Genomic DNA, 16,606 nt, shown 5'->3' with positions numbered 1-16,606 from the left:
GATCGCTTCTCGTCATGGTTTCTCTTGATGAAAGTGTATTTGCACTGTACATTCTTGCTCCATCGAGGGAGAACATAGAAAGATGGTACTTTGTCTACTTTGTAATAAAAGCACACAGCAAGACAGTGACAACAAAGAATACCTCTTGATTTAAACATGTTGCACTTGCACCGAACCTTATATGTCGATGGGTCAAACTCGACACCGTTCGTGCAGTACCTAGACTCCCCATAATGTAGGTATTACTTGTCCATGGTCACATGAAAGAAATCGCCCTCTTGAGCTCATGCACGAACTGAACTAATCCACTGTTGCAATGCAAGAAACCGCCGTAAAAATCATGCATACTCTCACTCCTCTGGGTGCTTCTCATCCAATCCAAAATTCACCTTGAAAATAGACTGGAACCCACATTCGACGATCGTCATAAAGTTCTACAAAAACAAAAAAAAAAAGAGAAAAAACCACCATCATGAATACTGAGCTACATCACAACACACATCTACAGACTTAGTGAACCAAACAAACATCGACTTTCAAACAGAGACATCCCATAAAGTATCCAAATAGGTTATAAATCATCTGATGTAAATGGGATTAAAAGTGATTATACTTAAAAAAAAAGCTTCACAAAAATCTACTCTCCAAAAGGAGCATAAATGCACAATACAAAACGAACCTGATAGCCATCTGTTATGCTCTAGGTTAAACTCAGCAATGAATCTAGCCCAATCTTTCACGAAACATTCCATAGAGTGGGCATTCCAAACAATGCTAGCCATTGTAGCATGTATTTCTCTTTACCAAGCATATCCTTCGAGCTTATATAGTATCTTCTTCAATGTGTCATATGCACCACCGGTGGCGAGTATTTGAAAGGACATTCCTAATAGCACCAAACATGGACTTTCACTGGTCCGTCATGATAGCTTGTGGGGGAGTTCCCATGCACTTCAGCCATTGCGTAAAGACTCACTCAAAGCTACATATTTCCTCGTTCCCCAGCAAAGCACATTCGATTAAGGTGGACTTCCCGTGATGGTTGACACCAACAAAAGATGCAAATGGTAGCCCATGCCTACAAAAAATACAGCCACAAGTAAGAACTCGCGATAGTGTCAAAACTATAAACCTTTCAAAAGAGGCACAAACACATACATACTTGTTTCTACTGTACGTTGTATCAAACGACACCACGTCTCCATAATATTCGTAGGACGCCTTGCACTTTGCGTCTACCCAGAGTGCACTCCTAAACTTGTTAGCTGCATCCACATCTACTGCATAAAAAAATTCGGGTTGATAACTTTCATTCACATAAAATAGTTCAGCATTTCCTTAACATCTACATTTTCGTCACCACAGCGCATATTTCTTGTAGTGTAATTTCTCACATCCTTTTCTGAGTAACCCAAATTTGATGACCCACTAACCTCATTTGCTAGTGCGACGTAAGTCTTGTTGGTCCATATGCCAACCTCATCATTGTCCAGAATCACGCACTTGGCATGCATGTTCAGTTCCCTGTACTCGTGGTAATAGACAGCTTGCTTAGCAGAACACGGGTGAGTATGCTTTAGTTCTAATTTGGACACCATCCAATTATCCTTCTGCCTATCAAACATCACGTACATCCTTGATCTGCACCTCGCCGTTGTTATTTTCTTTACCCGAGATGCTGCCTTCACTTGAGACTCCTGATAACCTTCACGATTGCAATGTATCGATTGGTTAATGGGTATCCTTGATTTCTTCCTTATCTTGTCAAAGTTGGTATTCCTAGTCCTAGTCACGAACCCTACTTTCTTTGCATAATTAGAATAAAACTCTTGTGCGCGCTGCAACAAAACAAATCGCAATTCTACGTACGGGATTTTCTCTATTAGAATTCGAGTGTAATCTGGCAACTGCAAATCCATTCAAACAACACAAAATTCAACACCGAACACACTTAAAGAATTAATTTCCAATAACTGATTAGTATTGTGACAACAATATAATAAATTTTGCACCTCATGAATCAATTCCGATGCATCATCCTCTAACTCAATAACATCTACAGATTCTTCTCCTTAAAATCGAAAACCAAGAACATATCACAAAAAAAAAGATAACCATCCACTATTCAACACTTGTAAAAACTCTTCCAACATCCGCTTATTCATTGATAACACCAATTAATTAAAAAAACAAAAGTACACTAATTAAAAACAACACTATCGATGTTAATATCTAAAAAATAAAAATCTAATCAAAGTTGCAAACATCAAAGCAACATGGTGAATAAAAATAATTAACAAAACACATCATATGTCAAAATCGTAGCATCATGAAAGCATAAAAGAAAGAATGAATATCCACACTAATTCTAATTAAACGAACAAAATCACAATTCTTCCAAAAAAGAGTATCACTGTCAATACCCCAAAAATTAAATAAAAAACATGTTGGAAAGAAACATGACCAATTATACTACTCTACATAATTTACCTTGTCTACACGTTGAGTGTCCTCTTCACTCAGAGACGGGACATTGGCATGGATGAGATTAGAATGTTCAAAAGTTTACAATCCTTTTCCCTAAATTGATGGATTTATCGACGCAATATGGTCCAATCGCTTTCAACAGGGACACATACACCTTTCTCCTGTGGGGTTGGAATGCTGTTTGTCAATGAGAGGGACTGCTCACGTTGCCGGCATTATGTGAGGTCTGTTCACGTTGAACCTATGGAGGTGAAAGGCTATGGCTCAACGGAGGTGGAACGCTATGGCTCATTGTGCATCCACGACAACGACGACACCCACAGTGAGGTTAGGGTGCGATATCAGTGCGTAGGATGAGTTCGCTTTCACGGGAATAGTGGTGTCACAAAATGGGATCGAGGGAAGGGGCAGTCAGCATCGAGCGGTAATTGTGGCGTTCCAGTGACAGGGAAAGTTCCAGGACGGAGAGATGGCCGACGACGGGTAAGAGGATTAGGGTTGCGTGACACCTTCAAGCTTGACGTCGTAACTACCATGCGCGGAGCCAAATCTTAATGTTTTAAAATTCTACTTAATGGACCCCAATACATTCCTAATTGAGATTAAAAAGTAATAATTAATTATTATTGTTAAAAGTTGACAGATACTCTTTTGGTACCCAATACTTTTCCTATTATCATTCATGTAAATTTATTATTCTTTGTTGTTCACAATATTTAATTTGTCACTTGAAAGAAACTATATTAATTAACATAAGTAACCAACCCAAAATATATTTAGTCCTTAGTTACTTGTATTTAACCACTTTAGGAAGGAGAAGTTGTTCCATTTCAGGGGGAAAAGTAATCTGATTTTCAGGATATGTATGACCAATATTAATAGGTTCTAGTTGATATATACAAACTCTTCTATTGTTGGGTGCAATCACTTTCAGCAGCTATTTGTGTTCAAAAGTATTGTGAATTCTGATAATTTCTCGTGTTTATTAGAGGTGATTGAAGCTTTGATTTAGTTTTCTTCCACTCAGTATCATTTTTTGTAAATACCACTAATATTACGCTTTCTTTTTCATCACCTTTATAATTGATTATTTATGAAGCATTAAGTGTTATTATGTTCAAATATTAAGCATGTAAAATGAGGGTATAATTTTATTTTGTTACCGACTCATAACATATAATTGTGAATCCCATTGACTACCAGTCTACGTGTTTTTTCTTGTAGTCTGACCTTGCATCTTGTTTCTAAGCTACCACAAAGGCAGCAACATGATTGTTTTTATTAGAACCTCTCTTAGTAACATGAATTCAAATAGTGATTTTGTGTCTCCCCATCGTGGTGTTGTTTGAATCTGATGTTGATGTTATTTAAATTTTTATAGGACGGATTATTGTTTCACTGTTTTCTGGTTATGAATGGTGGTAGCGGATGGAATATCATTGGTGGTGGTGAGGTTAGATGATGAGTATATTACAAACTTTGTAAAATTTGCGTGTATTGTACATTTGTTTTGCCAAATAATTTACCTAGCCGGAAGGAATTGGTGCAAAGAAAGCATATATTTGTATTTTTTCATGGTTATTGCATACCCTAAATGATTTTATTCTTGAACTTTCCTTAGGTCTCTTTATTTCGTCAATGTGCAGGGTGGAGAGGGCCTTTCTGGCCCGGCTTTCTCCCATGGTTCGAATGCATACATCCCGAGCCCTGTCCAAGCAAATGTGAAACACTCTGGCATACCTCAGTTCAACCCACAGGGTGGTAACGGCAACTTCTTCCTTGGGGACCAGCACATACAACAGTTCTTTGCCGTTCCGAGTTGCTCCACTCACCACAGCGTAGTTCCTACACAACCTGCTGCCCTTGTGATGTCACTCCAACCTGCTGTTTGGTTGTTCACTGCCTGCAAGTCATTGGATCTCAATTAATAAGTCGTATATAGTAGTACCCTGTCTGTAAACCTTTATCATAAACAAATCATAAAGTCAACAACTCTATGTGTATCTTAAATACCCACCGTAACACTGTGGATTGTCTACAGAGCTTCCCTAATCACCCATTGCAAGACCTAAACTCCACAGTCCACTCTATGCCATCAAACACACAAATTCAATTGTGGTTGTATATATACGCTGCGAGTGAAAATGGTATCAACGGAATATATTCCCCCAATAAGTTAAAAGAAAACATTTTATAAAAATTATTGTCAAAAATTATTTTATCTTTACCATATTTAATGCATTACATATATTAAAAGTATTAAAAAATTATTATTATTATATCTGTTAAAATATGTCTTTAGGACACAAATTTATTAAACCCTAAAAATAAAACTTGTATATATTATTCATACATCGGTACATTTTTCAAATTAAACCAAATATTTTTTTCCAATAAATTGGCTCTTAATTTTCATTATTATTATTAATATTATTTGTACTTGCCAATAGTCCCTTCCATTTTTTGTTTTGCCCATTCGGTCATTCCTGTTGACTTTTTTTTTTGTTTCCTAATTGAAGTGATAATTTTCCTCTAACTTTAAAAGTGAAAACTACTTAAAATAATTAACACTACACAAAAGCATATGCATTTACCATAAATATACCATCTATTAACAAGACCATAATTAGTTACCGAAACACTAAAAAGAACCTTATATATGTTACCCAATCCTTCTAAAAGAGGGGTTCATACAAAGCTTAACACAACTACAAATCCTTTTTCCTTTTCCGTATATATAGATTCACAAATATATTATAGTAACAAAAAAAGTATGGTTATAAATACAAAGTACAAATTGCTCTCAAGCGTATGCCTTTGTCAAGATTTACAAGGAAAACAAAGATTAATTCAACAACTAATTACACATTAATAGAGTTCAAATAGTTAACGGGACCATAGCCAATCGTTGTCCAATAGTCAGCAACCATAAATTTGTAATTTATTCTACACCCGGCCAACGGCCCACACGAACTCTGTTATCTGGTCAAAATGATCTTCTATCCTCATTAGGAAAGAACTAATGAATAGAAAAAAAGTTTAATTATTCTGTTAGTCCCTATAGTTTTATCAAATTAGTGAATTGAGACTTTTGTCTTTTTGTTCCTTTCAATTGGGTTCTTACAATGCTTTTAATTTTATAATTAAGTCCTTTATAGTGTAACAGCTGTTAGAGTTAATTGAATATTTCTTTGCAAGTTGAATATATTCATAATTAAAAACCTAACTAAATCTTTGACTGCAGATTTCTTGGACAAAATATTCTATTAATTTTAACGTCTTTGTCTTGAAAATGGCCTAATTACAAAATTAAAAGTAGTATAGGGACCAAATTGAAAAGATGAAAAATACGCGAATCTAATTAAAAATTTGATATAATTATAGAGACCAACATAGTAGTTAAACCTAAAAAAAGATAGGATGTATCCAAAACCACCTTTCAAATTTAAAACCAAGATCTTTAAAACTGCGAGATCTTCTTAAATTAGCACATACTCATCATTATTTAAGGGCAATAATCCATTCCCCAAGGTATGAAGCACTGACTCTTTATCCTTTGACATCTCTGATTTGGACGTTCGGGTGTTATTGCAGGTACCACTCCCTCTTATCATCTATTTAGGATATTGTCGTCGCAGATTACCTTACTGCCTGAACACAGTTCATACTTCATGCATGTTTTCAAATTTTATTTTCAATTTATTGTGTTCAATGAATTTATTTTGTTGATTTGTCTATACTTGTTTTATTTTTAGTTCTTACATCTATTATCATATGAGAAATACTTCAATTCTTATAAAAAAAAAATTTAATTACTCTATTGGTCCCTATAGTTTCGCAAAATTTTTAATTAGGTCCCTATAGTTTTTTTCCTTTTAATTGAGTCTTTGCACCAAATTTTTTTTTAATTGGGTCCCTACACTTTTTTTTCTTTTATTTGGGTCCATGCACCAATTTTTTTTTTTAATTGGCTCCCTATACAATTAAACCAATTACTGTCAAGAGGGACCTAATTGAAAAAAAATGGGTGCATGGACCCAATTAAAAGGAAAAAAAAAGTATAGGGACCTAATTGAAAATTTTGCGACACTATAAGGACTAACAGAATAATTAAACCTAAAAAAACTATCTAAATATAGTTAAAATATATATGAAAAATTAAATTACATTAGAATTTATTTATTTTCTCTTCATATTAAAATCAGAAAATAATACGTAATATTATTAATAAAATATATTTCATATATTGTATTTACTAATTTACATTAAATTAAATGAATATATTAAAAAATTAGACTTTTATGTTAAAAGAATATAAATTTTGGTATACATGAATTTTTAAAATTAGTTTACTTATGAAATATCTTCTTCGTTTTTTGGACATGGTTGAAATGTTTATTGATTCAACGAGAATATCTCTTTCTCTACACAACAGAGTCTCTGTACACTAAGGCAACATTTGTTTACAGGGACGGGACATTGAGACAGAAATATAGATACACAAAATTATTTTTGACTAGGGATAGCAACGGGTCCCCATGGGGCAGGGACATGCCCCCGCCCCCTGCCTCCACAATCTGTCCCCGTCCCCGCCCCGTCCCTGCGGCGGATAACAAGGACCCCGTATCCGCCGGGGACTTAGGTCCCCACGGATATCCATGGATATTTAAAAGAAATTAAAAAAAATAAAGAAAAAATAGGAAAAACTTGAAGAAAAAAGACAATCATCAATGAAAAATTCAAACCTTCAGTTATCTATTATCGCATATCCTCAATCAAATTAACCAAATTTTCTTTAGCCACTGCAAAATGGATTGACTAACAAATACTATAGGTTCAATTAAACAAACTCAGATGAGGCATAATCACAGACAAAAAATTTCATCATTAACACAGAGGCAGCAACTAATGCAAAATGACAGAGGCTAACTTACCAAATCACAGGAAATCTCAAAAATGCCATAGTAATTAACAAATGTTTAAGGTAAATAAAAGTTATAGAAATCAAAGAGGCTGAGTTAGTGGAAGGAATGGCGGCCATGGCGACCAACGGCAGCAACGAAGACTGGACTACAACAAACACAATTTTGCCTCCAACGATCTTTTTGAACGGCGACGAAGATAACCCTCTTCTAATGCGACAAAAATGACATTAGAAGAGGGTGGTGGACTACAGTGAGAGGAGAGGTGGAGACTGGAGAGGATTTGCAAATTTGAGAAGAGAGGCTTAGAGAAAGTGACGGCATTGAGTGAATGAAATTGAGATTTAGGTTTCACGTGAAACTAATATATATATATATATATATATAAGGGTATTTTTGTCATTTTGTACATACGGGTATTACACGGGTACCCACGGGGTGGGGACTTTGATCCCTGCCCCCGCCCCGTTTATTTAACGGGTCCCTGCCTCCCATCCCCGTGGGGTAAAATTCCTCCCCAAATCCGTTCCTCGGCGGGTAAATCCCGCGGATACCTGCCTCGCCGGAGAAAATTGCCATGCCTATTTTTGACAGATTAGACATAAACAGAGACATTGTGTCTAGAGACAATAAATTAGTGTATTTTGTATCCATCATGACAGGAAGTATACATAAATACTAATAACAGATACAACTATTTTTTTTCTTTCATTATTCTTGTTAATTATTCATAATTATATTTTTTATTATTATATTTTTCTTCTCAAATTTTCTAAATGAAAAAAATAAAAATAAATTAAATTTTTATAATTTATTCTAGTTTATCACCAAAGAATATAAAAGAATACATAATTTTATGTCTCTATTCTTTGTGTCTTATTTTCAGTATCTTGTGTTGTCCTATTATCAGAAACATATGCAGCTTACCAGTTTCTCGCCGTCCAATCACTACACAAACCCAAATTGGTTATAGAAAGGTCATATTTTTTGGGCGATAAAAAGCGGACTCAGAAGGAAAAACACAAAACTAAAACAAACACAAGTACAACAGAAAATTTTATAAAATTAATTAAAAAAATAATTATTATCTAAAATAATTTTTTTTATCTTTATTTTTCGAAATCTATTTTTTTAAAGTTAGAACAGGTTCGCCCACTGCATTGACGAATTTGCAGATTTTGTTGAGGTTTACCCGCTGATCGATAAACTTCATTGAAACTAACGAGATCGTCTACTAGTGCAATAAATTTATTCAAATTTTTATACAATTTGAATCATACTGGTATATTCTTTTTTTTTTCTTTTAATTCACATCATTTAAAATTGTAAATTATAAAATTCTCAATTTAAAATTTAAGTATATATATTTTAAATTAATAATTTCATTCAATTTGACGAAAATAAATGTAATCATATTGTTATAATAATATAACTATAATAATACGAATATGTTTATTTTATTCAAATTAGATTAAATTATTAATTTAAATTAATTTTTTATTTAATTTATTTAATCTAAAATTGTAAATTATATTTATTTAAATTTTAAATTTAAATTTTTTTATAATTCACAATTTTAGATTAAGTGAATAAAGGAAAAAAAAATTAAAATATACCAACACACGTTCCAAATTGTATGAAAATAAGAGTAAATTTGCTAACTAACGGACAAACTCGTTAATTTCAATGAAGTTTCAATAAAGTTCGCCCCTGCTTCAATAAAATCATGCTTCAACTTCAAAAATACAAAGGATTTCAAAAAATAAAGATGGAAAAATTTGTTTGGGAAAATATTTTGTTTTTAAATTTTTTTGTCAAATAATTTGCCCAATACAGCTAATTGGTATAAAGTGCAATTTATTGAGCAACTGGTTTTTGGTCAAAGTGTGGGCCATAGACCCAACCCATATATACAGAACCCAAAAGCTAAACCTAAATCAAATATTAATTAGTTATTTAACTTTCATTATGAATAAATTAATTATTTAACTTTCACTATGAGTAAATTATATACCTAACAAATATTAATAACTTGTTAATTAACCTACTCTATGCTACCTCAATATCATCCAGTGTACTCATATATTAAAATACTAATCCTATAAAATTTTCCTAAATAAAATCACATACACTTAGTAATTTGAATGATAAAGATAACACTAATCTTAATCTTAAAGTCTATAACTCCCACAATGTGCCAACTACCGTTTAGGCGGTTCATATCAGAGTTTTGTGCTTTCGCGCGTGCAATAACGTCCGAAAAACTAATAAATATCAAAAAAACGGTGTGAGAAAGAGAGAAATATAGAGACAAAGTGAGGTCAGGAGCGCTATGAACGAATTTTATTCATAGGCGCTCTCCAACCTTATTTCGTTTACAGTGTAAATGAGACATGTGTTATAACACGTGTGCAAACGTCTTACATTGACACGTGTTTGTATTTTATTTCGTTTACACTGTAAACGAGATAAATAACTTAATAAAAATTTGTAAATATCTCTCAAATTAATATATATTGGTAATTAAAATATTTATTTTATTTATTTAAAAAAAATTCACGAATAGTTGTCGTAAAAAAAGTTAATTATATTTATAACTTATATTTACAGATAAAAACACAAAAATCGGCATTTAAGACGTATCTCAATGAATAATTCCATCAGAACAAAAATTACTCATTAAATTACTTTGTAATGTGAATCAGGTTTTTGTTTTTTAATGGTTGAGTTGTCCCTTAATCAATCACACAAACCATAAACATTTAAGAATATTACATACTATTATTGAACCAAGCCTTCTCTTTTTTTTTTTTTTTTTGGTAAGGAAAACCAAGCCTTCTGAAAGTAGGTTTTATAACTAATGGATCACATATGGAAGTTCAATAAAAAAAATACAAAAAAGCTATAATAAAGCCAAACCATGAAAGATTCACTTGGAGACCTAGTATCACAGTCCAATATTTCATTACCGGACCAAACATGTAAAGATCCACGTCCACTGCATCCAAGCCAATGTCAGCAGCATGGCTTGCTTCTAAACCTTCAACATCACGCATTCACAGCCGTTAACCTCTCTGTATTATATCTGCAAGCTACTCCCCCACCTACCAACATAGTTCCACGTGTTAGCATGACACTCTTTTAGGAAAATATCTGTAAATGGTCATCTGTATACTAAAATTGCCCACAGATCTAATGTAAAATATTAATCCTAGTCCAAACAAATTTTAAATATAAAAACATAAAATAATCATAAATGCTAAGTTTTTTTTTAAATTTAGTTCAAGAGTGTCCTTAATGTTAGTAAAGTATAATAAGTTATTGTGAAATTTATTATTATATTTGAAAAAATGCTATAGTAGTAGTTAAAATTTGCAACCAAGCAATTCTTTTTAAAACTAGAGTACAACAAACATTTTATGAATCCTTTCTATTTTATGAACCTTTTATATTTAAATTTTATTTCTTTGAACTAATCCTAAAAAAGCTACTAAGCTAATATAAATAATAACTAAAATCTAATAATATTTAGCCTGCAAATGAAACAACTTTTTTATTTCTTTGGCTAAAGCCTATAAATATAACTATTACATAGTTCTCATGTTTACTATTGTTTTTTGTTGGTATTGTTTTCGTATTTATTTATTCAACCTAATTCCATTTATTTTTCTAGTGGACCCAAAAACAACTTATTTCCATTAATTTTTGAAATTATTAATCCACACTAGCCATTTAAACAAAAAGGACCTCTTACTGCTCAGGAACCCCAACGGCAACCACTACCGTTACATGGGAGAGTTTGGATTATTTTAAACTTTTTTATTAATATTACTCATATTAGATTATTATAACACTTAAGAATTTTTTTATAACATTATAATTGAAAAAAAAATTAAAAATTAAAAAATCAAAACATATTTTTAGTATTAATTTTAAAAGACTAAAAAATACCTTTAAGATTAAAATGATTTAATTTTAATTTAAAATTTATTTAATTAAAAAAACAAAAATATTCTTTTAGTATTAATATCATTTAAATGTATTAAAACAAAAAGACCAAAATACCATTTATTTTGTGTAAGAATATTAAAAGGGAAAAAGATTCTATGCCATTAATTATTTAAAAATATTTATGAATTTAACTTTAATTTTAAAAATTTAAATTTATATGTATCCTATATAACGTAAAATAAATATTTAGTATAAGAGAATGAATTTAATTATTGTTCTTTTTTCTAATTTTAAAAATTAATTATCTTAAACATTTTGTATCTTAATTTTAATTATTTATATTTAGTTCATTTCATTACACTCAAAATTCATTTTTATTATACTATACATACTAAAGCACACTTATATTGTGATTTTTTTTCTATGTTTTGTATCTTCTTATTTAAATATCAATTCATAAAAATAAACATAAATATATAATAACAAATTTATTTATTTAAGTATTATAAAGAGAATATTATTCACAAAAATAAAAACTATTCTTAAAATTATTATTGAAATTTAAAGAAAAAATAAATATAATTTAAATAATTTATATGCATGATTTAATTAAATAGATTTAACTCTCTAATATTTTTTAAAGAGAACAAAATACAAGATCGAGACAAAAATATTTTTTTAAAAAAGAAACCTAGGAATCATCACTAACTTTATTGAAAAAATAAAAAACTTTAAATTTCACAAAATATTTTTTTTAGAGTTTGGAACTCGACCTGACCTAATTATCTTATATATTAAAAAAATATATATATAATTTATATCATTTTTACCTAACCTTAATCAAACTTTAACCATCATTCACATTTTTTTATTTTTATTTTTCTTTGTTGCAAAATCTTTTTTCTTTTCTTTTTTTTAGAAATCTAATTCTAATTCAATATTTAAATCAATGTAAACTAATATGACCGGTTCGGATTTAGTCACAAAAACATATTTACACCCTAACTTCATGAATTAAACATTAGAAGCAACAACTCTAATTACGAATAAGACGATAATTTAATACTATTATGCTCTTTGATTTATGACTACTTATTTAAAATTATTTTTAAATTTAATTTTAACTATAAAATTTAAAATTAAATTTAATTAATAATCTAAAATAAACAACTCCAAATTTTAGGGCAAAACACATAAATAAACCAAAACTAGCTCAATATTACGTGATTTACCCAAATAAAAAAATATTACGTTGATCCCTCAAACCATATTTTAATATAAAATCGAATTGGTTAAATTCGATTTACGCAATATAGTAGTAAATCGAATTGGTAAGTTTCGAATTACATGAATTTGGTCGTCCATGGTAAATCGATACGGTCCAATTCGATTTACTAAAAAATTAAGTTCTATGTATAAATCGAATTTGGACTATTAAATTTAATATGAAATCAACCTATATAAATATTAATTTTTATTATAAAAAAGTACTTAACTTATCATCAATTTTTATGTTATTTTTAAGTTAAGTACTCTTTTTTATAATAAAAATTAATATTTATATAAGTTGATTTCACATTAAATTTAATAGTCCGAATTAGATTTATACATAGAACTCAATTTGCTAGTAAGTCGAATTGGATTGTATCGATTTACCATGGACGACCAAATTTCATAATTCAAAACAACCTAAATCAAATTACTAATTGTCACAAACCATGTATAGATCGAATCATGCTCATTCGATTTATTACTATGGACATCATGCATGCATAAATCGAACCAGGCCAATTCGATTTATGCAAAAAACAACATTTTCATGTAATTCAAAACTTACCAATTCGATTTACTACTATATTGCGTAAATCGAATTTATATAGAAATATAATTTGGGGATCAACGTAACATCTTTTGATTTGGGTGAATCATATGATATTGGGATAGTTTTGGTTTATTTATGTATTTTGTCAAAAATTAAATTATCTTTTGACAAATTAATTTATAATAACACTTTAAAAGAATATTGATTCTGTTCCTAATATATATTTATATATATCCTAATTAAATGGTATGTTATAATATAGTTAATTTTTAAAATTATGATGTTATAGATGAAAAAAATAATATATAAGATAATAAGTTTTATGAAATAAATTATAATATCAAATAAATAATTAAAATAAATAAAATTTAAAATTATTAATTAATTAAAATTTATAATCTATCAAATTTAATAATTTTAATAACTTATATACCAATAAAATATGTTAAATTTTTAATAGTAAGTCATAAAAAAATATCAATAATAATCATAATTGTCATTTTATTAAAAATATATGTTAGAGGTTATAATTAATGTGTTTGTAGTTTTATAAGAATAATGTATTAATTACTTAATAATTTTATCAATAAACATTAAAAGCTCTATTAATAACCTTTTAAGATACCTTTTAAAATACTGTGCCAACACATATTATAATATTAATAATACGAAAAAATTTTAAAACTCCAAACAATACAAAAGTATTGTAACATCCACCTACAAATAATATGTACTGATCAATAAACATCAACAATTATAGGAACTTCCTTGTCATTACTCAACATTCTTTTAAAACTTCAAATTTATTGTTGTTAAATCCAAGTATATTGTTTGCATTAAAATTCTTTGTCCATCACTCCATCCTTGTTTCAAGTAGACGTTATATCAGAATAAGTTTTAATTTTATTAGAATATAATTAGGAACAACTAGGATTAGTTAGTATTAATTATAATTATTTAGCATATCTATATATTTATTGTAGGATATTACATTTTTATTATTTTGATTCTTCTAACACCTATATAAACTCTTATACATTGTATTACGAATCACTACAAGCCCAGGCCCAAGCCATCCCCCACAAGGGAAGTCCAGCGGGTCGGCACCTAGCACCCGACTCGGACGATGTCCGGCCTCACCCCCTGCGCGAACCAGCACACCCTGGCAAAACCGGTCGGGTCGGCTTCCCCGGGGCAACACTCGAAGCCCCGACCCGCAGCCCGGGACGACCAGCACCTCCCACGTGAACATGGACAGCTCACGAGCATCCTGGCCAGTGGGCTAGGTCATCTTGGGCCCATCCAACACCGTATATAAGGGGAGAGGTCAGCGCTCCCCCCGAAGTACACATCATCTTACCTAATTTGGCTATCCTCTCGTATGGATACTGACTTGATCGTCGGAGTGTCCTTGCAGGTGGCTATCCCCCCTTGTTCGTTTTACCGCCCCTCCCGCCGACCTCCGATCCTGGACCAAGAGACCGCTCCGAGTTACTTCAGGGTCTCGCCCTCTTACCCTTTACCGCCGCCCGACCCGACGGATACCCGAAAACTTCAGGTAACGAACATTGGCGCCGTCTATGGGGATCCTGAAGCAGACATGGAGCGACTCCCCACTTCAGAGGAACTCCGCGAAGGAGGCGTAGCCCGCCTGAGCAAGGCAAGCTCGACAGCCCATGCTGGCGAATAGCTACGATCCTTCGTCCAACCGAACTAACAAATCTACACCAAGACCCCTGAAAGACGTCCCTTCGGAGGAACGGGGGCCGACAGCACCAAGATCATGCAAAAACTCAGGCATAGAGTACAAAATCTTGAGCGAGAGCTGGCAGCAAGGGGCCGATCCCACGGAGACGTCAGCCACTCCCGCGACGACGCCAGTCGATCCCGCACCCGTATTCGCTCCCCCTCCCGGAGACACGAGAGCCGAGAAAGGAGCCTAACAGAGCACGGCGAGGCGCATACCAAGCGACCTCCCGACCTACCCAAAACAGGTCCGAGAGCCACGGGGAGTCCCAGAAAGGAAAAGTTAAGAAACAGTAGGACCTTATTATCATAGGAGCCACTCCTTTCCACCCCTCGATCCTCAAGGTTCGGCTCCTGAAAAATTTTGACAAGCCGACGGACATGAGGTACGACGGGACTAAGGATCCCCAAGAGCACCTCACAGCCTTTGAAGCAAGAATAAACTTGGATGGGGTAGGCGATGCGGTCAGATGCCGAGCGTTCCCTGTGACGCTAGCCGGTCCAGTGATTCAATGGTTCAACGCCCTCCCACAAGGATCCATCGCAGCTTTTGCGGACATCTCCCAAAGCTTTCTGGCTCGGTTCACGACACGCATAGCCAAGGCCAAGCACCCAATCAACTTGCTAGGGGTTACCCAAAAGCCCGAGGAGCCGACCAGAAAGTTCCTAGACAGATTAAACGACGAGTTCCTGGAGATTGACGGCCTTACGGACTCATTTGCTAGTCTTTGCCTAACGAATGGCCTGCTAAACGAAGACTTTAGGAAGCACCTCACTACCAAGCCTGTCTGGTCCATGCAAGAAATTCAAAGGGTGGCCAAGGAATACATCAACGATGAGGAAGTGAGTCAGGTTGTAGCAGCCAACAAACGGCAGCTCCCAAACCCCCCAGCTCGGCAAGCCCCCCAGGTCGACAGGTACAAAGAAGCTCCCAGGGACGGCACCCTAGGTAAGCAGTCCAAGCAACCTCCACGGGTAGGAAAGTTCACGAACTACACGCCACTTACGATGCCCATAGTAGAGGTTTACCAACAAATCACAGACAAGGGAATCCTATCCAGACCTAGACCATTGAAAGAAAGAATGGGAGGCAACAAAAGCATCTACTGTGATTATCACAAGGGATTTGGTCACAAAACCCAAGACTGCTTCGATCTCAAAGACGCCTTAGAACATGCCATCAGAGAAAGAAAGCTGAGTGAATTCTCCCGGCTCATTAGAGAACCGAGGAGATGAGAACGAGAGCGCTCCGAGGAAGATCGCAACCGAACTGTCAAACCAAGGCAAGAACCCATGAGGGATGCCAATAACCCCCTACCTTCGTGGTTAACATCGTGGTCGGGCGCAATAGCCCTCCTAAATCCAAATCGGCAGCAAAGAAGGATACCCAGATACTCTCCATCTTGACAGAAGGCCCCATCGCCAGCAAAAGATCTCCCACGATATCCTTCGGCCCAGAAGATAAGTTGTTTCATGATCTTCCCGAGAACCCCCCATGGTGGTTACTGCAATGGTCGGGACAGGATTAGTCAGACGAATCCTCGTCGACACAAGATCTGATTCTAACATTCTATTCAGAAACGTGTTCGATGCCATGGGACTCAAGGAGTCCGACCTTAAGAATCACCAGCACGGAGTCATGGGACTAGGCGATAACTACATTAAACCTGACGGAACG

The 16,606-nt window shown here is 33.3% G+C and overlaps 2 protein-coding genes across 2 annotated transcripts; one reads left to right on the top strand and one right to left on the bottom strand.

Annotated features, from left to right (window-relative positions):
- Nucleotides 1-972: 972 nt before the first annotated feature.
- Nucleotides 973-1,919, bottom strand: LOC107636201 (protein FAR1-RELATED SEQUENCE 5-like). The gene is made up of 3 exons (XM_016339727.1): nt 1,364-1,919; nt 1,163-1,280; nt 973-1,078 (listed from the first exon to the last, which is right to left on the bottom strand). The coding sequence occupies exons 1-3, from the start codon at nt 1,917-1,919 to the stop codon at nt 973-975; spliced, it is 780 nt and encodes a 259-aa protein (XP_016195213.1).
- A 13,390-nt stretch (nt 1,920-15,309) lies between these two features.
- On the top strand, nt 15,310-16,164 carry LOC107636200 (uncharacterized). The gene has a single exon (XM_016339726.1). It carries the CDS (start codon nt 15,310-15,312, stop codon nt 16,162-16,164), a length of 855 nt encoding a protein of 284 aa, XP_016195212.1.
- Nucleotides 16,165-16,606: the final 442 nt, after the last annotated feature.

Source organism: Arachis ipaensis, chromosome B4 (assembly GCF_059453495.1).
Source record: "Arachis ipaensis isolate K30076 ecotype BB chromosome B4, ASM5945349v1, whole genome shotgun sequence".
NCBI classification, from domain to species: domain Eukaryota; kingdom Viridiplantae; phylum Streptophyta; class Magnoliopsida; order Fabales; family Fabaceae; genus Arachis; species Arachis ipaensis.
The sequence above is the reverse complement of the archived record's forward strand: the minus strand, read 5'-3'. Positions and strand labels throughout refer to the sequence as shown.

Coding starts and splice junctions, on each gene's coding strand:
- LOC107636201 (XM_016339727.1), bottom strand. CDS start 1,919: ATGGATTTGCAGTTGCCAGATTACACTCGAATTCTAATAGAGAAAATC. Junction 1,281..1,363: donor CACTACAAGAAATATGCGCT/GTGGTGACGAAA, acceptor TTTTTTATGCAG/TAGATGTGGATGCAGCTAAC. Junction 1,079..1,162: donor ACAACGTACAGTAGAAACAA/GTATGTATGTGT, acceptor TATTTTTTGTAG/GCATGGGCTACCATTTGCAT.
- LOC107636200 (XM_016339726.1), top strand. CDS start 15,310: ATGAGGTACGACGGGACTAAGGATCCCCAAGAGCACCTCACAGCCTTT.